Raw genomic sequence first — 23788 nt, forward strand, 5'->3', positions numbered from 1 at the left:
CGAGGGAGAATTAATGAACTACTCGAAGCCCATCGATGTTGGGCAAGGTAAATATATATCTTTCTATATGCTATTTGTCTTGACTTTTTACTCCATTCTTTGCCCATGCTTTTATTTATAATAATTTCTGCGACTTTACGTGCCAAAACCACGATATGATTACGAGGCACGCCGTAGTGCAGGGCTCCGTATATTTGAACCACTAGGGCTTTTTTTAATGTGCCCCTGAATCTAAGTATTTGTGCACTTTAGCTGGCCATTTCATTCTATTTACTTTCAATAATGCTCCCTGTTAAAGAGGCAAGGGCTGCTTTCCTTAAAAGCAAGGGCATTCTGTTAAACAGTCTAACCTGCCCGTCATTTTTTCCAGAACAGGGCTTATGACCGCGCAGGTTTTTCATGATAATGGCGGTGAAAGGGTCGTAATGTTGCATTCTAAGATCTGTTCCCATCTTTGCTGCCAGAAAGCCAGGGACAAAAGGCAGGTCATTGTAAGAAGCACGTAATCGCTTCGTTTTGATTTCTTTTTTCGTCCATTGTGAAGCATGGTGTCTCTAACTAAATCAGTGGAAGGGGGCCTTTTAGCTAGCTTCCAACTCGTACAAGACCTTTGACTTCAGCCAAAAACTTCAAGGGACACTAAAGGCAAATATTAAGTCGACGTTGATTGTTGAAATAGTGGTCCAGAAACCTCGCAGTGCCACTTTTGTGCCAAGGAAGTGCTTATTTTGAAATAAAATCACGTTTTAGTGGTCCGCATCGCGTTAGCGCACAGTAAATCACCCGCCTGAAAGCGGTCTTTCTCACGTCACTGTTGCCGTGCCCAACGTTGCCCGCTTTACTGCGTGGCGGCGGGCACTGGCGGCGTGCACCATTCGGGCATCCGGCAACATCACACGCATGCGGTATTTTGGCGAACTTTCTGTCAAAGCGACTTGCACGAGCGCGCAAAACACACGCGGCAGTACGCGATACCGAAACTACCACTGAGACGCGACCGCGTGAGCGAAGCAGGGCGCCGGGCGAAGCGCAGTTCGACGAAAACGGAACCTTTGAACCACGCGCGCCGTTCCCCATGGCAACGCCAAAGAGGTTCTTTTTTTCCATGAATCAAACAGAAACGAACGAGCAGCATTTTATTACGTCTCTTGAAGCATGGAAGGTTCTTTTTTTTTATTGCTGCTAGTTTGATTACGAGTGAATTATTGTAGTCGGACTCTCTCATGTCATCGGGATCATTTCCAAAATGTCCCGCTCGTGGCGCTCATCGTGTGATACATTTAGCTTAATTTCTCGCTAAGTAGGGCACTTATGTTGATAATATTGCCGTTTTAGACGTTGTCATACATTGAGCTTTCAATCTGGCATCAATTGTTATTTGCCTTAGTGTCCCTTTAACACACGTGCAAACGTTAGCGCTCTTACCTATGCTATTTTTCAAATTATTCCCATCACCTCAAAGCAGCAGACCCAAAGGACAGGACAAAGCGCCATCTTTCTAAATAAACGTTTTACCATCATCCTCTTTGCCTAGGACATATCAGTCTGATCAGGTGACACTCATTATCTCATTTCTTAAGGAGGGCAGACTTCTGGAGAAATCTCAAAAGGTGTCAAATTTTCGTAATTCGTGTTGTTTTTACCATTGGAGTTAAGCTAGTCGGATAGTTTCTCGACTTCTAATCTTTACTTGCGATCCCATGGCGCTGACGCATGACGCATCGCAGATATCTTCCAACACAAACGGCGACTACCTCTTTATACACCCCTTTTTCTTGTACTTAGTTTGTAAGAAATGTACATTTTTGGGGGCCTGAAGAAGGCCAAAAAAGAAAAAAAAATCTAGCTTTCAGTGTCTACTATTGTGAGGGTGGTTTTCAGCCAACCGCACCGTCACTCACATCGAAAGAAAGACAACCAGACAACCCACCAACACCAGCGGTGTGTCGTCGTTCTTTCTGTGTCTTCGTCAGTAGCGTTGGCTGCTCACTATGTGCAACCAACGAGCTCAGACAAGCACCATTGTTAACGTTTTCTGTTGGTGCTCTGCCCTGTGTGACATCCAGTACAGCGTAAATTGCAAAAATTGGATGAGGCCATGGTGGGTTGCAAAGTAACAGGAAAGAACAATACCGGTAACGAATATGGCCGCGTGGACTGTGGCTACAAAACGACTGGAACAAACGAAAATATTCAATCCGTTGATTGGCCTGCAGTCTAATCAAACTGCAGGCATTAGCGGGCAGGATCCGCTTTCGTCAATCCTGCACTCGAATCCCTTCGTCTCTGTCAGCCGCAATGACGCTTTAACAACAGGACCACCGTTTCATCTTCCAATTCGCCGCAGTGTCTCAATCACAAGTAAGCTCATGCAAGCACAGCATGGTCGCGGGTTCAGATCAAGCGTTGTGTGGCAGTAATGTTGAGCGAAAAATTGTCAGACAGCCAGAGGTATCCCTTACGGTATCCTCATCCCAAAGGTATCCTCATAACTCTTTTATTGCACAGTTCGTACAACATCGTAACATCTAAAAAAAAAAAAAGGCTCGAGCTATTATTGTTTATCCTAGACAGCCGTATTCTTGGTGACGTCAATACTGAAAATACACAAGACACGCGCTTAACATCCAGTGCTTTATTATTCTTTTGTCTGAAAGAAAAACACATTCAAGCAGCTCAGCGACTTGCACCACTGCACTCATTGCATTGACAGCACAAAGAAGAAATTAAAATCGAGCATTCATCACCATTGAAACTAAGCACTTGCACAGAATGCTCCATACTGCGAGACATTTTCGCATTCGCATTATCTATATACGTCAAACTGAAAAGCTGCCAACTAATTAACCGCCATAATGCAGTTTGGTACTTACATAACGGTGGCAATACAGCGAGTATAAAAGCGCAGTAGGTATTTTTCTATGCCTAATGCTTTTATGTTTACGATATCTTCATCCGCTCCGTATTAAACGCGTTTTTCAGACGACACTGCAGCTTCAGAAGCCTGAAAACCGAGGTGTGCTATTAAAAAATTCTTGAGTTCATCTCGAAAACTGCAATATGTGCTCACCCACGAGGATTAGATATTTCCATCTGAGAGTGTAGCGCGCAAAGAAAAGAAAACATGGTCGTGCTTCTGGTTACCCGGCTTAAAATAACTTGCTGTTTGGCGAATTGGTGCATCTGAGCAAACCTTTTTGAGCTGCACAAGCGTAAAACCACAAAGAGACATGAAAGAAGCACTCGCCCCGACAGGCGTGCACGTGCAGGCCAATAATGAAAGAACTAGGCGAGCGAGAGAGAGGAAGAAGGTACAAGAATGCGTCAGCGAAACCTCAGTTTATCTGCTCAACAGTGAGATGAGTTTTATCGAAGTGTTTCGTTAGGCTACGAGATGCCGAACAGAAAGTTGATGGTGTGGAATGTGTTAGGAAAGTGTTAATTGTGCTTTGCCAGGCACGCGCAATAGTGTAGTATGTTTGGGATGTACTTGTTACGTTTGTGAAATAAAGGTTAGTTGCCAGCAGGGTTGCCGTTGGGTGGACTGGAAAGGAGCCAGAACTCAAGGCAAAAGTAGCCAAAGTAGCCGTGCCATTTGATATCATCGCGAACTCTGCAGCCAAATAGAACAGAAGCGGCATTTTCAGTAGAGTCTTTAGCACTGAACAATAAATAAAGTCATTTTGAACAAGCAAGACGAGTACAATTTGCCCCTTATTGCTTGGTCTTCAAGCCACGGATCACTTGCATACAAATGAACAAATCATTGTAAATTCATTGAGCGTGCGCGTAGTTTGTATAGGAAAGATAGAGCTCTTGCCAGATGCAGACTAACACCAGAATATTCCAGCCAGCAAGTTAGTAGGAACACTACACGTTGAAATATTTTCCTTGAAGCTGCCGGCGGAATTTGATTAGCAGAGTTTACATATTAGAAGTTGTGCTCCAGATAGTGAAATCTGCTTAACTATGTACACGCCGGCTTCATTTTGTCGCGGATCTCTGTTTTTCTCAAGTTTACACGAGACCACGCACTGCGCGTCATAATTGCTCGCAGAAACCTGCGCTTAGCATCAGCACAGATGGCGGGCGGCATGAGCACTCCGCGCGTGCGCCAACATGCACGCAACTTCGCCACTCCGTATTTGCAGGCGCGTAAAAGTTATGTTAGGGTGCCTCGATGCGCACCAGCGTGCTGGTGGGTGGAGTGAAACGACAGAAAAGCTTAAAAATGATGTATTTCATATCCGAATGATGAGAAAGTGCTACTTAATAAGGCAAATCAGAAGTTTAAAGGTAGCCATAAAGTAGCCATGGAGCCAACAAAAAACTTTCGTCGCCAAACGGGGTCGAAAGTTAGCCAATTTGGCGCAAAGTAGCCACCAACGGCAACGCTGGTTGCGAGTCTACGCCTGTCCTTGTTTCATGCCTCTTTGTGGTCGTAAGTTAGCGCAGTTAAAAGATGTATAGTTACGGCATAATAGCGGGAATGCCTTTGCAAGCGCTCTAGTTGTCCATATAACCTGCAGTGGGCTGGTTTAATTTCTGGTCTAGAACAATTTGTAATAACCTCATGAAAAGACCCACAGAATAAACCTCAGAAGGCCAAAAGGATACTATTTGTAGTTTTTAATTGAAGTGTAAGTATCTCATAAAGGATAAAGGAAACAGAAGTGAAAGAAAGAAACGTGTCCTTCCCCTTTGTTTCATTTAGTTCTGCCTAAACCAATGGCTTAAGTTTCCCAATGGATGGTGAGCAAAAGACAAACAAGTGCCCGCACCTAATTTCGGGCATGAACATTTGCCAATTAGGTATTCTCGTCAAATGCTGGTTCAGTGAAAAATGTGACAATAGAACAGTCAAGGGAGTTCTATGGGTATATTCACATATTCACCCGAGTTGTTTTAAACACTAGTACTAACTCGTATGTACACTGCTTCCCGGAATCAAATCAGCAGCGATAACAAAAATACATTGCCGTCAGATTTCGTATGACAATCACGCAGTGTCACATTTGAAAGGTGAAATCACCTTTAGCTTTTAGTTGTGAATAAAATGAACATTTATTTGTCAATCATTGTCAGTGATGTTCGTTTTAATTTAACCGCCCAAGACAACATTGGACTGTCGCTGACGTGGCAGAGAAGGCCCTAGATTAATTTCGACCACTGGAGCGAAATTAATGAACACCAAAACCGGCATTCTAAGCCTAAAAAAAGTGTGGGTGGGGGTGGGGGGAGGCGCATTTCGGGCGTCTTTCTGTCATACAATAATAATAATAATTTATCTCGACTGCCTTTTCTTGCGTTGTTGACACACGCACAGCACTTCGAGGTAATGAAAGGCGCGCGCGCTTGTCAGCGTGTCATAGCCATCTTGACGAGAAATTGGCGAGCGCGCATTTTTTGAATAAAAACCGCGAGCAAAGTAGATAATTATTTTAGGGGCGAAGCTCCTTAGGGTCGAGGCTTGTCCGCTGTCGCGCCGTTGTAGAAGCGCTAGTACTCGCCGCTCGCGCCATAGAGAACTCTTCTTCCTCTTGTTCTTCGAGCGCCTTGATGATGATGCCAATCAGGAAAATTTCAGAATCGCAGCATATCCACGAAGTGAATGATGACGAGTGGGCGCAGGCAAAACCACATATAAGAACTGCAAAAGAGGAAGCAAGCGAGAAATAGACAGAAATAAATAAAAAATAGTAAGAAAAATAGAAATAAAGATAAATAAAGAGAAAGAACGAAAACAGAAAAAGAGAGGAGGAAAGAAAGAGAAAACGGAAGAGAAACAAAGAAGGCTGCCCAGCTCCGCACTTCCTTCAGGCTCGATCTGAGGGATCAGAGGGCATTGACCTCGTCTTCTCCACTTTCAGGTTGGATCCCATACAAGAACCTTTGGCTTTACATATCACCGATCATAAGGCGGTCATAATGAAAGGAAAACGCCGCCAACATCTGAACACCATATACGCAGTGTGATTAAAAAACAAGTTTGTATATATACACACGTGTTGTCACGTATTTGCATGATCGTGTGGACAATGTACGGGGGGATTCACGGTTAATGATCCCCAGAGCTTCGCCCACTCGTTATCATTCACTTCGTGGATATGCTGTTATTTTTTTGTGGTCTTAGACAGATACGACACAAGTGCGTCCCGCTCATTTAGAGCATGTGCACACGATCACGCTTACGTTTTATTACGATTCGATGGTCGCTGCCGTGAAGTGAACCCATAATCTTGTGCTCGGGCTATGTTTCCCTTGCTACGAGATGTCCTAATCTAGCGGCCAAAATTCACATTCCCAAAAATTTGGCGAAGGGTGTTGTAATGTGTTTGTATGTTTATATGTTTAGCTTGCTTAGATAACGCGGTACAAACAACAAATATCTCATAAGATGCAGTAGTTTTGTCCATGTGTTGAGGGAGGTGCTGTTCTGTGCAAGCAACATAACAATTTAAGAAAACATTAATACACACAAACACACACACACACACACACACACACACACTCACTCACTCACTCACTCACTCACTCACTCACTCACTCACTCACTCACTCACTCACTCACTCACTCACTCACTCACTCACTCACTCACTCACTCACTCACTCACTCACTCACTCACTCACTCACTCACTCACTCACTGACTCACTCACTCACTCACTCACTCACTCACTCACTCACTCACTCACTCACTCACTCACTCACTCACTCACTCATGCACGCACGCACGCACGCACGCACGCAATACACTTGATATGGCCGAAACCGTCACTCCAGAATCCATGATCAGCTCCCTCACCATGGTGTCAACATAACCGCTTTCAAAGCTCCTCACGTGGACGTTAACATAAATCAATCGCCTCAGATCCTGAAAACATTGCGATGCTGTTTGGCTGTTTGGCAATCGCGCAATGAAGAACACAGAGACTCTCTGCGGAACAAGCGATCATGCCATTTTACAATGTGAGTCTATGAGACATTTTATAAGAAACTGTAGCAAAATACGCCACCTGAAGTCCCAAGTAGCATAACCAACAGTGACATCTACGAACATTCATTTTCAATATCGCTTTGCCACGAGGCCGTATCATTTGGAGCCGAAAGGATGTTGTGGGCTTTCTTACGCAAATGAGTAACATGTTCGCCAAATTATTGTAATCTCAGTTAACGGCACAAAATAGCGGGTGTATAAAGTCGCTTTGCAATCTTATGGACACGTAGACGGACACTGAAAGAGACATCATGTAAGACCGTAGTGCTGGAACCACATAAAACACATTGAACTAGTGCCACGTGCATGTAGTTGGTTAACACATTACTCCGAATATATTTCACATATATACAGAGTATGCCCCCTTACGATTCCACGCAGAAATATAAACTCTGGCACACAGCATACGCTCTATTAAGACACTACATCACAAGTGTGAGCATGTTTTTTGTCTCTTGCGAGACGCCATCGGCAGATGATATTTGATAACACATTCGTTTCTTTGTTTTGTTTTTTCCTCTACAGCGGTATGATCTCACAGTATAGAGCGTTACAGGTACAAAGAGTCAGCACTCTCTGGACGACATCGAAGATCACAAAAACATCATGAGCACGCTCAGTGGCGACGCACCTTGATTTCAGTGGCTCGCGAAGCAACGATTTCTCGCGTGGCCCCATCCGAACCTTGTCCGTTGTGGACAACACCACGCACGCACCGTTCATTCGGTATGTTTGTAGGCAGTAGTTTTCACTTGCACAGCAAGTATAAAGCTGAGAGCGACAGTCGAACAACGTCGCTAAAGGCAAGGAGACCTCATGGTCTTGATGACGTAGATGTCCGCCGCTGCGTCGGCTGCGCTATAAGCCGGCGGCGGAGACACGTCAGTGCGCCGAATTCTCGAAGACAGCGTTCCCTGCAGCGTCGCCGGTACGCCACCCGGAGCGGGCATCATGGACATGACCACATCGATGGGGCGCACCGCTGTCGCGCTCGCCGAGACCACAGCCGTCTCCTGCGATTCTGAACCATCCGCCACGGGGTCCAGAATCGAATGCCAGGGTCAGCTGTCCGGGCTCTCCAATGGCATGTCGTCGGCAGGGCGCATGCGCGGTTCTTCCTTGGTCTTGTCCTTGCTTCGACACCACAGCAGGACGGCCGCGAGACAGGCGCAGATGACGACGAATCCCGCGCCGGCTCCGAGTGCCACGTAGAAGGTCGGGAAGCGTCGGCAGTGCTCGGGCTTCTCGTCGTGTCCCGACGGACAGTGGACGGTGCCGTCGCACCAGAGCTCGGGCGAGATGCACGCGCTCAGCTCGGGACACTCGTACAGGCAGTTGACGTTGCGCAGCGTCAGACCCGACGAGGTCTTCAGAAAGGGCCGCGTCACCTCGAGCCATCGGAGCCGGAACTGGGCGGCGCGGAAGGCGACCGCCTCGATGACCACGCGGTCTGCCAGGGCGTGGTGCTGCCGCTCGCTCGAGTCGTTGTACCACGACGCCGAGAAGATGTCGAAGTCCGTGGACGAGGACAGCGACGTCTCCTCGTGGATACCGCCCGAGCAGACGACGGCCACGGGCTGCATGATGCCGTCCGCGTACACCACGAACCTGGGAATGCTCCACGCTTTCAAACACGTGCTCTGCTTCGGTTAAGCTGTCGTTAATACTAATGACTTTGCAGACAGATCTGCCCCGTTCTTTCTCTGTGTTCGCTGATTTAAGTCGGCTGTAAATATGCATGCCAGGGCTAAGCGCTAGACCTCGCGCCGCTAATGAAACCCATTCGTGAACATATTCGAGTGCTGTAATACGTAGTTTGTTACACCAGCCGTAATAAAGCCGTAAACATAAAATTTTGCTTATGCATAAACTTTCCTAAACTGCGCGAGAAGACGAGGACACAAGAACAATACTGAATAAGAGGCTGGGTCCCAGCTAGTTGGTACACTGACATTATGAAACCGTTAAGCGCACAAAGACGGGAACAAGAAGACGACACACACAGCGCTCTGTGTGTCGTCTTCTTGTTCCCGTCTTTGTGCGCTTAACGGTTTCATAAAGTAAGAACAACATTCAGAAACACCACGAGCACAGAATGTTGTCCTTACTTGTGTCCTCGTCATCTCGCGCTGTTTAAGAAAGTTTATCGCTATGAACCAACTAGCCTGCCAGAACGTATTACTGAGCATGAAAGATAACGTGTTCCTTATGCTTGTGAAATTTAGAGCCGCTTTAACCCACAGCTTGCCCGAGACGCTGGCAGGCATAGTGTAAAATGGTGATATTATGCCTTTACTCACACGCAAAATATATTTTTACAAAGGTTATTTCATGTACATAGACTTAAACATAAACATTAAGTTTTCGGCTTACATTACGCTCATAAATTTCCTTAAATTTCATAAGCCTTGGACTGCGGCTTCCTGTCCGCGTACGAGCTCAGAGCTTCTGTTTATTTCTTCCTTCTATTCCTCCCAACACAAGGTAGCTATAGTTTCACTGGTTACCATTGCTGGCCCAAAGGAAGTGTTTCATGCGGAAGACAGCGTACCTGTTTCCCGAGTCAGGACACCCCCGGGATCCGTCGCGTCCCTGGAACTTGAGGTAGAGGTACTTGCGCGGCGATGCCTCTATGAACCAACGGCAGCGCAGAGGAAGCTCCTGGTCGCTCACACTGGCAGGAGCCGTGAACGTCAGCTCACCCTGCGAGCCATTTCTGAGCTCTGTGCTGGTATCGCACGAAGTGGCAGGTCGGAACTCGTACGTCGCCTCGAAGCCGTAGTTGTTGAAATCCTCCAGCGAAGTCATGCCACTTATTGTAAAAGTCAGCGTGACATTGTTCCCCACCGACTCGATGAGTATGGGCTTGCGGGGTTGCGAGGTGATATTGCAGAAACAACCAATGGGGGTGTACGTGTCACCCCAATGGTCCATGACGTGCAAAAGCGAGATGCGACCCGACTGGCGACCGGTGACGCGACAGTTGTACCTCTGCGTTACTTGATCAAAATAATGTTCGCAACCCGGAGCCGGCAGGTTTAAGGTGACGAGGTAGAGTCTCAGCTTCTCGGAGGACATGCCGGAGTAGTAATAGGAGCAAGTGATGTTCTCGCGACCTCCACGACCGTACAGAAAAACGTTCTTGGACGAAGACACCATGCCGAACTTGGAGTTACTGCTCTGAAAGTGCCTGTGGCAAGGCCCATGACGTGGTCCCATATCAGCGCCCTGTTGCTCAGTGTCCACAAACTCATATCGCGCTGAGAAAGAGCTCCTGCGGACAGGCAGTTCGACGGTTTTGTAGAACTTCTGCTCGAGTAGAAGCTCGGCTCCGCTGGACAGATAGGACTCGTCGGGGTACCTGCAGGGACGCAGTGGTATGAACTGAGGGCATTCTGTCGCCCTAGCGCATATGCGAGGAGAGTTCTTTTCGCAAAAGCGGTAGGCCATTCCCGGGATGTCGCCGGCGATGCTGGCGTTCGAGGCGTCGCTAGAAGCGTTGCTTGCGGGCCTTTGAAGAGGCACATCGAAGAGCTCGATACTGGACAAGTCGCACTTCTCTTCGCTCGACCAGCGGTGCTTGTCTTCGACGAAGTACGAGAGGAAGTAGAGCCAGACGCGATCTGTCGGAGACCTGCCGTGAAAGCGGTAGCGGCAGGTCGTGTTGGGCGGCACCGTGTGTGCCGGCGTGTGCACGAGGCCCTGGCGCTCGACCTTGCCGTCGATGTGGAACTCGCACCTGCCGTGACCCAGCTTGTATTCCTCCACGTCCACGAAGCGCACCTTCACGTCGAGCTCGAGCCGCGAGCTGTGCATTTGCTGCGCGGCCACGCTTCGAAGCACCACGGTCACTTCCGGTCCGCTAGAAATCACTTCCGGCAGCACACCAGTGCCACAGAACTCGCTGAGTAGAGGCGAGTTGTCCGTGCTCGGTCCGTCGTAGATTTTCACAACGTCTCCGAGACAGTCGATAGTGAGCGCCCTCTGGGAGAATGTAGTCGCGGAGCTGCGGCCCGTGTAAATAGAGATCTTGTATTCGTTGTCCTGATACAAAACAATCTGCGCTTGCTTGCCCGGTGGCGCAACCATCTGGCGAATGGTGAACGTGCAGCTGAAGTTTCGTAAGTAGAAGCCCGGAAAGTTAGGCGAGCGGATCTTGCAGTGCTTGCGGTCGCAGTGCTCGAACACGCGGTCGCAGTACGTTCCTGCTGTCGCCATGCCGACGTCGTGAGGGCTCGCGGATGTGCCGTAGCGTGTTCGGGAAGGTCTCTTCGGATGAAAGCGAAATGTGAGGTACATGCTGAAGCTGAACGTGTGCAAGGAAGCACGGCTGGGCACGGTTACAACCAATGTGACGTTGTTCCGGTCCGAGAAGAAGGTGGCGCTGCCGCCGGTGCCCGAGCCACCGTTGGTGGCCATGTCGCCGCAGAAGTGGCCGAATTCCGGCTCTCCGTCCGAGCCATCGTAAAGAGATGTCAAGTGTGGCGAGGCTGGTTCACCGCGCACGGCGGACAAGATTTTACTGAAACCTCGGGTCTGCGGGGTGCGCACAATGGGCGCCGATGTCGAAGGCTCGATGATTTGTAGATGGCCGTTGAAGCAGGTTGTCGACTGGTTCCTGCAGGGAAACGAGCGTCAGCGAGTCATCAGCTTCGTGCCACAACAACAACAGCTGAGTTGGGAGCAGTATGCAAAATACTCGTGTGTTCATATGGCGCTGCCGTGTTGTCTAATTGAAACATTTGACTTCAGTTCGAGCAATACACTCGTAACTAAAGACATTGCAAGAACTAAGGACAATAATAGAGGGTAACGTCGCAATAATGCAGATGAACGTATGTGATACTGCAAGCAGACTGCACAACCACCACCGCCACTGCCCGAACACTTTACGTCTTCAGGCACCTACTGGACTACGCTTAAATGATGCCACTCTGCTTTGCCGTTTATGGCTAAGAGTGGCTTTCACGAAGTCATTCTCTTTTCGAGTCGAAATGGCTGACAACCCGTTTTGTGACAACTGTGGTAGCGAGGAGACACTACAGCACATCTTCTGCGACTGTCCCCGCTACAATGCGCACAGAAAATCACTCGCAATCGCTCTTGCTCGCATAAATACCACACCTTTGACGGCAGAAACCATTCTGGAATGTCGTCCTGAAAGGTCATCGTGGATGAAGGCGACGAAGGCAGTGCTCAACTTCTTGAAGACATCAGACTTGCCCCGGCGGCCATAGACTAACGACGTTATCATGACTGTGAGATGTGTGTGCTTTGTGCGTGCTTCTCTCTCTTTCTCTATCTTTATACCTCCCCCATCCCTTCCCACCGGTCCTTCTAAACTGGTTAACATTCCTGCCTTTCCTTTCTCTCCTGTTCCTTCCTTCCTTCCTTCCAGCTGGCAGCTTCTACTCTGCCAGCTGGAACTGCCAGCAACCCATATACTCTGCATTTCACACACTTTGATAGTATGAAATTAAAAGCAAGCAACATACTTCAAACAAAAAATTTTATGTGATCGAAGGCTATATGCTACCGTTAGCAAACATGACCCTTCCTTAGCGAGGGCTATTCAATCTGGTTGCCGCTTAATCATGTCGCCTTGCGAAGTCGAGAGGAAACATAATTTCCGCCGTACCGATACTTGCCTAATGTAAATACAGAGCTTAGGGACAAAGCGCATTGCTTACGTCAATGCGAGCTGTACTAACAGCCCAAATGTATATCTCGGAATAATACCCCTGTCACACAGGGGAACTTAAGTTCACTTTGAGGGAGTGCACTTCGCTGCTAGTGTCTTTCACAAGCTGTCACACGGGAATGCTTAGTGACACTAGCTGCACTGCGCACTTGCCGGCGAGTGCGTTCGCCAACCTCACATCGCCGAGACGGAGTGTGTAGCCTCGGTAGCAGTGGCTCGAGAACGAGTAAGTTATTATCCGAGGTTGAGTTCACAGTATTTTTAAACTATCGTTTTCGTTATTAGGAATATTGTTATGCATAAAGCATACTATACCACAAAAAACTACTTTGCTATTCTCGTTCTCAGGAAGGTTACAGCCACGGCCGCCAGGGGCATGCCGAGCACACGCCGTGTAAAGTTTTAACGCCGTGCAATGGCCGAATCCGCCGCGTTTGTACCTAAAGTTTATTTTAAAGGCTGCTTATCCGCCTCGTGCGCTGCTGCTTTCAGTGGTACTGGTGGCGCCACCAACGGCGGACGGTGGCGATAGGTGGATCTGCACGGCTCATAGAAGCCGTGGGCAAAGCGCCTGTTACTCTCCGTTTTTCTATTCATGTTTCATTATGGTTCGATATTTGTACTGCCGACGCTGCTCCACTAGACAACCATGCCGTCTGTTACGTCGATTGTTCTATATTATTTGTTTTAAAATGACAGGCCCGTTTTTTTATGCGTGCGCGCGATGCACTGCGTACGTTTCTTACGTGCATGTGTCCAAGTTGTTTGCGTGATCTGTTAACACAGATGAAATAAAAATTGTTGCAGTACAAAACAGCATTCTTGTTTTATTGAACACCCCAAACAGTACAACAACAATGACTATTACGGCTGTATGCCTGCTTAAGAAACGGACAAAAGACACGCGATTGTATCTTCGCCCAACACTCGTAGCACTCAACTGGGCCAAGAAAACAGAAATCTAACTTGCTGAACGTTTTACAGCCGTCACACAGCTGCATAATAATGCGTGAAAGTACTTTAGCAAATGAGGAACAAACATTCACACAGCGTTTTTTTTTTGTTCACAGACCGTATTAACATATGAGGAAGTTCTAACTGCATTGCAATCACATATTTCGGAATATCTAATCACTTTCACCATTGAAGCCACAATCCTCTAACACATGCGCTTTAAATTGAGCATGACATTACTCAGACTTATATAGGAAATGCGCACGCGTGGCATTACTCAGATTTATATAGGAAATGCGCACGCGTGTAATGTATCTCGTATGCTAGATTCTCCTTTGGTACGTGCAGCTCAACATAAAATGCGATTCTAGAAGTAATGTTCGAGGAGTAGCGAGCATAGAGAAGGGCAACTACTTACAGCTTCACTCACCTTTGCAAAAACGGTATTCCAATTGCAATTCAATATTAACCGACGCAACAACGATAACAAGACGCTTGTTGCACACAGGCGTACCAGGTTGACGCTCGAGGCCAAGCGCGGTATTTTAAGTGTAGCACAATCGTGCGCGTACAGTACGCTAGAATATTCTGGCACAATGTCGTCAAGCTTGCAGTCACTTCAGCGGTTCCCACGATGTAGCACCAGTTGACGTCCTCGCGTCATCAAACTTCTACGACGCCGAGAACTACGCACACAGCTGACTTGGAAAAACGCGGTCTTGCAGGAGGCCATCTTGTCCCGCAACCAACGGACAAAAGTACACAACTGAGGCGTCTGAAACATTGCCGTTGATGAGATGGCAGCTGAACGAAATCAGGGCTCATCGTCCGACGTGTGGCCACCGCCTTAACACAATATTAACGTTCCAACGTTCAAGGAAGACGCGACGAAACGACGAGCCCAGCCGGTCTTGTCGGATGCGCTACAGCCACTACAGCAAGGGTCGGTTTCTTCGTATACCTCCCATAGGACGCGAAATTCAAACGCTCCGCCGACGCAAGCGCCGACAGCGCCGAGAGCGCTATTGAGTTACGCCCCTTGCAGAAGGCCGCCAAGCTCAAAGGGCGATGACGTAGCGATTACGTGCTTACGTCGTCAGAGCAACAGTAACAACAGCCGCTCGCCTCCACCCCTCTTCCTCCCTCTCCGCGCGCCGTTTTCTTTCTCTTTTTTTTTTGTGCGCTTGCTTTTCCTCCTCTCCCATGCCGCGCACCGTTTTTTATTTTGTGCGCTTGCTTTTTCTCCTCTCCTATGCCCCGCGCCGGGATTTTTTTTTTTTTGTTCGCGTGCGCTCGCGCGCGTGCTGTGCTTGGCCGCGCATTCATGTTTGCCCGCAGCCAGCATGTGCTAGAGCATAAAGGATGAATCCACCTACAACATTTCTGTGACCTCTTTTTATTGTTCTGTTTACGAAACTCAAGATTTACATGTAATGGGGCGCGATACAAGTTTAGGAGAACAGAAGGGAAGAATTCACAGTGTGTGCATGACTAAACACAAAAGTTCATTGTAAAATATAGAAATTAAAAAATCGAACACATTGAAAAGAGTAGGCCCTTTGTCGTACACACATATAAGAAACACGATTTTCATTTGGTGCAATACCGAGCAAAGTGCAGAGGAACCTCTGGTGAGAGGTAATCATGTAGTTTAAAGAAATGTCAGTGCATGACAAAAACATAACGAAGCGCAAAATATGTAAATATGAAATAATATTGCAATGATTTACTTATTAACCGTTGAAATGATACGAAACACAAAACAACCACTTACATATTTGCTCAGATTTTGCACAAATATACATGAAATATTCGACACCTTCACCAGATAAACAAAATGAAAAAGATAAGATTTAGCACAGTAAGTAGTACATTGCGCTAAAAAAGAGCAAGACACAATATATGGTATTTGAACACTACTTGAAAGTAAGTTGGTGACAACGGGATGCAGGCCATGGTCAGTTTGTGCAGCAGCACAGGACATTCGAAGAAAAGCGTATTACTCAGCGACCAGGTGAAATAAGCGTATACGCAGCTTTTCTTTCACCGCGAATACAATGCCTAGCTGAATATAACGCCACTGAAGGGAGGACGTCATGTCGGGTACACTGAGCACTTCATTGTGATAAACACAAACAGTAAAATTCTGCATATAGGACATGTCTCATGCCTACACATGAATCCTTAGAGCGGTTTTTCCATAGGTAATAACAGAGACAATATATAAACACGCAAACTACTTCTTCAGCCGTAAGTACATAGCATATTCACGCACCGAGAAGAAGCACTGGGGGCAGGATAGAAAGCTGGTCCACTTGAGTTGCGGATCGAGACTTCGCAGAGAGCTGATTCTACAGCTGTTAACCCCTCCTTGGGCAAACGCATCAGTTCTTGCCTTTTGGAATACTCCGAAAACGTTTCCGTCCTGAAATAAAGCAATTGAAAACTATTAATTCCAACGATACAAATTACGCAGTCGCATGAGGCAAACGTAGTTTCGGCGTCTCGGCTCAGTGCAAGCTGCGATACATTGGGCAGTCTTAGAATAGCGTACATAGCTATGTTAGCGTTTGCGGCTCGCTATTTCCGTCACTACGGGAGCCCGCAAGCGGTTAGCGTACGACGCATGCACAGTTGCGCGAAAAGCCAACGCAAACCTTTTCGTACGCTATCCTAAAACTGCCTATTGAGTCTCAGAAACGCGTATTTAAACGATGGCGAGTGATACACAGGCAAAAAAAGCAAAACGCACTTCCATCACGCAGTTCTGTCATAGACGCAACTATGAGTCTCAAGTGCTTTAATTTCATTGCTTCTAGGAACAGCGATATTAACTGCAACATCGTGCTCTTCACGATTTAGCCATATTTAAAAAAAAGAATAACTGTGTTGTCCAACTGCAACTCGTATATGTGTGGCTGCGAACGCAAGCCGCATGCTCACCTTTAGTTTTTCGGAACCTCGAAGAATCTTGCAGAACTCGGCCGGTCTTGAAGTATCCGTGCACCGTTGCATGATGTACGAATGGTGCGTGCCGTTAACCACCACGGCGGCAAGAGCGCACAACACGCAAACACCACAAAGCTCCACACGCCGGCCAAAGCTCGCTTCATGTAACGGAACATCACGAAACTTCATGTCAAGGCCAGCGACTAGGACGGGCTCCTGTATGGCGGCGACGGAGCACGGCTGCCGTAGCGACCACTCTGATAAGTCTCAAGAGCGAACAATGACCCGCCAACCACAACGGGAGACTTGCAGGTGTCCGCCAAGCATAGCCTGCGTGCACTGCCAGCCTGGTGCCCGCTCTCAACACTCGCTTCGTGCTACAACGGAACTTTGGAGGAATTCAAAACTAGCGTCGCGGCGCGCGCGCGGCCGGCGCGGGGCGCACAGCTTTGCCGGCACGGCGGCAGGCTGCCATTGGCTGCTTTAATTTTGAATCTCCATGAACACTAGCGCCAATTTCGCCTTCAGTTACGGCCCCTTTTAAAAGGCCGCCGAACTAGCAAATTATTCAAGATGGTGTCGGTGACGTAATCATGACGTAATTCTTTGGGACGCCGGAGCGGCAGTGTTGAGGAGGAGGAGGAGGAGAGGTTGAGGAAAGGAAAAGGCGCAACTTCTGCAACCCTAATTGGGAGCACGGCTCAGCGCCTGTAGGGGAAGGGAGGAAAGGGAGATATAGATGAGAAGAGGGAAGAGAAGGAGAGGAGGAATGCTGTCCATGACCGAGGACGCGGCGGGCGGCTACTATAGCCGGTTGGCAAGTCCAGTGTCCTCAAGGAAGCGAAGAACCGCCTTGAAAACCTGGGTGTGGTGCTTTGCAGGGAAAAGGAGGTCCCTCTGTGTAGCCGCGGGAATACCCTGGCGACGGAGTGCGGCGAGCAAGGCAGCTCGTTGTGCTTGAAGCGCTGGGCACACACACAACAGGTGATCAATTGTTTCGTCTGCCCCACACGCACTGCACGCAGGTGACGAAGCTCTGCCGAGCCGATGACGTCGTGCCGCAGGCCAGGAGCAGCCGATCCGTAGACGCAGTAGAAGGGACCGCTCCCTCCTGGAGAGGCCCCTGTCAGGCAGCCGGGTCGGAGGTTCCAGCCTGGCCACACGTTCGTCGGGGTGGCAGCGTAGCAACAGCCGCCTCAAAGTCAGCCTCGAATAGTCTGAGGCGACCACAGCACGGCAGACAGCGACGGTAGAGTGATGTGCCTTCTTCGCCAGTGCGTCTGCTTGCTCATTTCCCTGAATACCCACATGAGATGGGAAGGCGGCAGTGTTTCCGGGTATTGACTACAGCACAGTGCACAGCGCGCGCTCTCACGGCCACCGAAAGAAATAAAAGAAAGTGGAGAGAGGAGTTAGCTTGGAGCATGGCCAGTCGGTGGAAGCAAGAGGACGTGTTGCGTCATCGGTGTGGCGTATTGTCGAGAGATGGCGCTAGTTTGTTTTTGCGCAACGAAATCGCAAACTTGATTCAAAATGCATGGGATCCTGTGGGGGGTTGGGAGAGGGCACACCCGCCTTAGCCGAGCGGTGGCGCCACCATACCGATGCACGAGGCGGATAGCTATAAAACATTACTTCTTAAGAAAAATTGCCTGAAATAATAAGTATCTGCTGTTCTACTTAGTTAACCATCGCCATTGCCATCATTTCCAAAGTACACTTCCCTTTCTCGTGTAGCAGCGCGCCGCCAAAGTGACATACTGATGGCGTAAGTGCACTCGCTCAAAATGACACTAAATTTGCCAGTGTGACCGTGGTGTCAGGCTGCCTCACCTGTCCACCTCGAGTGAGCCGATTTGGAAGTTGAGGAAGGTCAACTCGACGATGTCACCGAACTCTCCGCCAGCAGCGACGAAGTATAGCGTGCAGACAAACGGCAGGTTCCTCTGGAAGGGCTCCGCGATTCGGATTGGGTTCTTGGTGCCCACTTCGCCGAACAGGGTGCGGTTGCAATCTGCGTGGCATAGACTGTACTGAACACCACGAAATGCCACTATGAAGTTGGGTTCACACAAGAAATCTCTTGCTAGAAAGAAATTTTGGCGTTCTTTGTCAGCGAAACACGGCGAATCAAGAAACGTAGCAGACGTGTCAAGGCAGCGAAGGTTTTCTTATTTTAAGTCTGGTTTTATGTCGTATCCCTACGTTCTTACATATCAGGCTTGGGTTTTAGTGCCACAAACATTCTTGAAAAGTTTAGCGCACTTCGTTATTGCTGTTCTCGCTACTGTTATTTCGGCATGGCCCGATTACTTCCCCGCACTTTTCTATTAGCGTCCTGCTTTGCCTTATAAAAGAGGCCTTACGACATTTTTTTGTTCACACAAGAACTTACTCGTTCTGACTGCGGCCGAGGAGTGCGATGAGAGGGGCTGCATTAAAGTGAATCAGGAAAGGCTATTGGCTTGATGTGCGCCTAACTAAAGTTCCACATGTCATTCGCCTAGGCATCAGTCTTTTTTTATATATATCAACCATTTCAACACGCGTATGTTGCAACTACGTCCGGTTTGTTCTCCAAAACGTACTGGGTATAGTCATCTACGTATCTAAAAACCTTTAGCACTATATCATGGTCCAAACAGCACTACAGATCACGACCAACGCTGGCCAAGAAAATATCAGCTAATACAGGTGACATGCATGAACCAATACATATGCGCTCACATCGAACAAGAACCGGGTTGCCAAAAGTAGCATAGATTGATTCAAGATAATACTCAAGAAGTGTCAAAAATTATCCAGGGTCGAACCGCTAGGGATACGTAGGGCGGAGCTTACATGTTTCCTTAAGCTGTAACCGGGTATAGATGCATACACTCATACACAGTGCTAAAAAAAATTCAGCAGATCCCACGCGTTGTGGGAATCGGTCTCATGCGAAGCAGTCAGCGAGTACTTCTATGCTGTATTTTAATGCCCCTGTCACACGGCCACCACCGAACTTCGTTAAACTCCATCAATGTAAAACTCCATGAGGGAGTCCGACGGAGATGGAGTTGTGCCCATGTCACACGGAAATTTTACGAGCTTCGGACAGAAGCCGCAAGGGGTCCATTAGGCGCTGCTGCACCTACGTCTGCATGCAAGATTTCGCGTCTAATCACGCTGAAAACATTCTCAATGGTATGTGTGATTATGAAAAGTATAATTAAATCACATCGATACAATTTTTTGTCTTTATTACATAAACGTGTACCTGCAAGCATGTTGGCAGTAATTTTGACAGGAGTGCTGGCAACACTGTACGTTTGTTTTGGTACGCGTCTTTTCTACGCGTACCGATTGTCAAACACGCTGCAATTAAGTTGTCGCCGAGCTCTTTGAAGTTGCGCTACCACCCAGATCACGTTGTCCTTTCCAATATCGGTTGAGCACAGGTCTAACGTTCTGTCCACGAAGCCTTTGCTGCGGATGGCTCCCACAACAGTCCGCATGTACTGCCAGCACGAGTGCCGGCGTCGACGAAGAAGGAAGAAAACCCGCGTCACTCACTGCTATGACTATTGGTAGTGTTGAAATAGAATGAAGGGCACCGCAAAAAGAAGGGAACAAGATGCACAGACGTAAACAAAATGGTGTACACGGACTCGGAGGCACTCATTTAAAATGGCGGCACGACGATTTTTCTTGAGGCGTGGTGCAGAGAGTATGTGCACTTATAAGCGTATTTATTTTCTTTAAACGCACGTTATAAATGGATTAAGCAGTGAAATATCTTTCAAAATTAATAAAATTCATTATTGTGTTGACTGCGGCTGTTTTGTGTTTGCGGTTTTTTCCGTAACTACAGAATACTGGGGACGAGAGTACTCCATTCGGCCGCTAATAGAGATCACCGAAATCCCTTTGCGAAAGGCTGCGTTTAACTTCCTTGGCGTAAGGGAGACCGTGTGACACGGACCGCATCTCCGTTGACGTAACGACGAGGGAGTTACACGGAGTTAGCGGGTGCCCGTGTGACAGGGGTATAAGGCTTTGAGTCAAGCGTTACGAGGTGGATCGACGTGTTTTTGTAAGTGTAATAGCTGTGTGCACATCGTGGACTTACCACGCACGTCGACAACACTGGCGTTTAAAGGGTAATTTATGGTGCGACGTAACGCCAGCCCTCTCGTTAGAGTATATACGTCATTATTATAGAAACTAAGTGCACTTTACGGTGCAATCATGTGATATGATTGTTTTTGTTAATGTATTCTTCCGGGGTCGAGCAATGCTTCAATATACCTTGCTGAATCATAGGAATACAAATGTAATGTTTCTGCTGTAAAAGCGGCGCCAACACTGGAACGACAGACGTTAATCCGATAAAATGGAAAGCTGGGCTAGTTGGAATGCATTCATGATCGATGCAGCGCTAAAGACGAACATATTCAGTCTTTGAAGCGCTAAAGGAACATAATTAGTCTTTGAAGAGGCCTAACACATCCCATCTAGCATCGCATTGTAATACTTGTGGCTGCTCTCCGGTCTTCGTAGATGCGGAAGTCCTTTCTAGGCACAGAGCAAAATAACCCGTGAAGTTATCGAGGCTTTCCACATTAAAAGAATGGGAGACGCATGCGTGAGCCATCGGTAGATTTTCTTGACAGACAAGGAGTTTGCGTATCTGCTTGGCCCATCCATTATCAAGTGACTTGTTTGAATTTGTTCTTAATAATGTGCACGTGTCGTTGTTCAATTATTAGCTTTACTATTTTACTTATGCGCATGTCCGCTATGCCCTGCTTTCTATTTCCCGTTTTGTTTTTTCGAAATAAATCTCTCAGTTGCAAGACAGCGCCCGTCCTCTGCACTCTGTGTTCCTTTAGTCTTAGTCTTCATCTTTAACGCTGCATCAATCTATAATCCGATAAGACGCCTGTATCGTAGGAATTCTTATATAGTGTTTATTGCTTTGTTGAAAAATTAGATTGCCAGCACCACCACTACAGTGGACGTTACACCGACATTACGCTTGCTGTTTTTCCAAACCAGTTTCTAGATCTGGCGTGGCTCTGTGGTAGAATACCTGATTGCCACGCAGAATGCTTAGGTTCGATTCCTGCTGGGATGGATGGATGAATAAACTTTATTTCGGTCCCTCGGAACGCGCCCTAGCACGTTGCGGGCCGCTCCCACGTCGGAACAGAAAGACAGAAAGAGCAGAGAGACTTGGTCCTGCTGGCATCCTGATTTTTATTCTTTTCATTCGTCGGGTCAACGCTGCCGATGTCGGCCTTTCTTAAATTTTTCGCACTTAAATTACCAATGCCAGTTCTCGCCGCTCCTGGATAGATATAAACTGTCAAGCACCTGTGACGCATTCCCGTATACCGAGGCCCGTGGTAAACGGGTATGTGCCACACGTGTCGGGAGGAAAGGGTTTGACGACGTGCGCGACAGCATTTTCACGTTATTCATGTCATGACCCGACAGCCATAATCGTCAAACTCCTCTTACCCTCCCATTGGAATTTTGGTCTACACGAAGTTAATGAGGTGATCATGAGAGCGCCCAGAAAAAGGCGGCTAGATAGATAGATAGAGAGATAGATATATAGATAGATAGGTAGGTAGATAGAAACGCTCAAAATGCAAAAGGTTAGCTAAGAAATGCTTCGCATATAAAAATTTTGAATGCAGCCGAGTTTACATTGCCTGAACCTGCCTCATATCTTTGCTGTTGATATTTTGCGACGGCGGGAAGGTGACCATACATCCTGCCTAGACACACTTCTGAAGGAATAACACGGAATACGCGAAGGATGACACTTGCATGACCTGTTCCTTGTTACGCCTTAAGCCTATAGGCAGGAAACAAGGGTAGAGCAGTGAAGAATGACTCTTACTGGTGCAACCGATGGGCTCGTCCGAGCCGTCTCTGCAGTCGTCGGAGCCGTCGCAGAACCGGGACAGCGACACGCAGCGCCCGTTGTCGCACGTCAGCTCGGAGAGGCGGCACGGAAGAAACGTCACCGGTGCGTCTGTCGTCGTTGTCACGTCGTCGACGTCCCACGTTGGCGACGACGTTGCCCAGCATTTGTGGATGAACACCATTAGGACCGACGTCCAGAGCACCACGACGGCGCACCGCCAGCCGGCGGAGACGAGCCATCCCATTCCTTATGCTGCGACTTTGCTGTGGACTTGGCTTGGGCACCTTGTTGACTCTACTGTCGGGGCTACCGAACGCTATGATGTCTTGGCTGAAGGAACAAAGTTTGGGATGGCCTGCAACGAGGCAAACAGACAGTATTCGAATGATAGAAATAGCAAGACAAATCTGTGAAAGAAGCTGAATGCACACACACACACACACACACACACACACACACACACACACACACACACACACACACACACACGCACACGCACACGCACACGCACACGCGCACACACACACACACACACACGCACACACGCACGCACACGCACACACACACACACACACACACACACACACACACACACACACACACACACACACACACACACACACAGTAAAAGCTCGTTAATTCTGATTTCGTGGGACCGGAAAGAATGTCCGAATTAACCAAATGTCGAATTATCAAAATATCCAGAGCTACAAGTGTCTATTACGTCAATGCATTTTCATTATCATGATGAATAAAAAAATCCAGTACTTATTTTACATCAGAGCAGTGTAAAAGCCGCTGTTTGCGTCATTCGCGACTACGTTCCCAATGTGACCGCGGCTGAAGACCAGCGTGTTTTAAAAAGAAACGTGTTCCACCGCTACCGCCACCGGCAACTGATGGACGGTAACTGATCAGTCGTCCACCACAACGTAGCAAGCGAGCTTTATGATAGCATGCGGATCGCGGCTGAAGCTCTTCGTCTTCAACAGCTTCCACCGATTTTGAGCTTTATGACATTGCACGCGCACCGCCCGAAGCCAAAACGAAGCTACTGAGTGCCGCATACGCTGTGGTCGAATTGGGGTCGCTGAAAACACGATCATCACCGTCCACGCAGTTCTGGAGTGACGCGCGAGGCCTGCGTCCGGAGTCGAAACGAAGCCGCTGAGCAACGCATCTGCTTCTGAATAAACTCCCTAACGCAGAATCATGGACGGCGACTACGCAGTTCTGAAGGTACGCGGCCGTTTCGGCTGTTCGTTCG

The 23788-nt window shown here is 48.0% G+C and overlaps 1 protein-coding gene across 1 annotated transcript; it reads right to left on the bottom strand.

The window, feature by feature from the left end:
- Positions 1-2491: 2491 nt before the first annotated feature.
- LOC119400444 (uncharacterized) lies at positions 2492-22867 on the bottom strand. Its single transcript, XM_037667484.2, has 4 exons — positions 22495-22867; positions 18435-18615; positions 9549-11615; positions 2492-8605 (listed from the first exon to the last, which is right to left on the bottom strand). The coding sequence occupies exons 1-4, from the start codon at positions 22763-22765 to the stop codon at positions 8059-8061; spliced, it is 3066 nt and encodes a 1021-aa protein (XP_037523412.1). The 5' UTR covers positions 22766-22867; the 3' UTR covers positions 2492-8058.
- Between the last annotated feature and the right edge of the window lie 921 nt (positions 22868-23788).

Source organism: Rhipicephalus sanguineus, chromosome 7 (genome assembly GCF_013339695.2).
Source record: "Rhipicephalus sanguineus isolate Rsan-2018 chromosome 7, BIME_Rsan_1.4, whole genome shotgun sequence".
NCBI lineage: Eukaryota > Metazoa > Arthropoda > Arachnida > Ixodida > Ixodidae > Rhipicephalus > Rhipicephalus sanguineus.

Bases quoted from the DNA above. Each gene is read 5' to 3' on its own strand.
- LOC119400444 (XM_037667484.2), bottom strand. From the start codon at position 22,765: ATGGGATGGCTCGTCTCCGCCGGCTGGCGGTGCGCCGTCGTGGTGCTC. The intron at 11,616-18,434 runs GTGAGGCAGCCT...GTTTCCCTGCAG, and splicing joins GGCTCACTCGAGGTGGACAG to GAACCAGTCGACAACCTGCT. The intron at 8,606-9,548 runs GTACGCTGTCTT...GAGCATTCCCAG, and splicing joins TGTCCTGACTCGGGAAACAG to GTTCGTGGTGTACGCGGACG.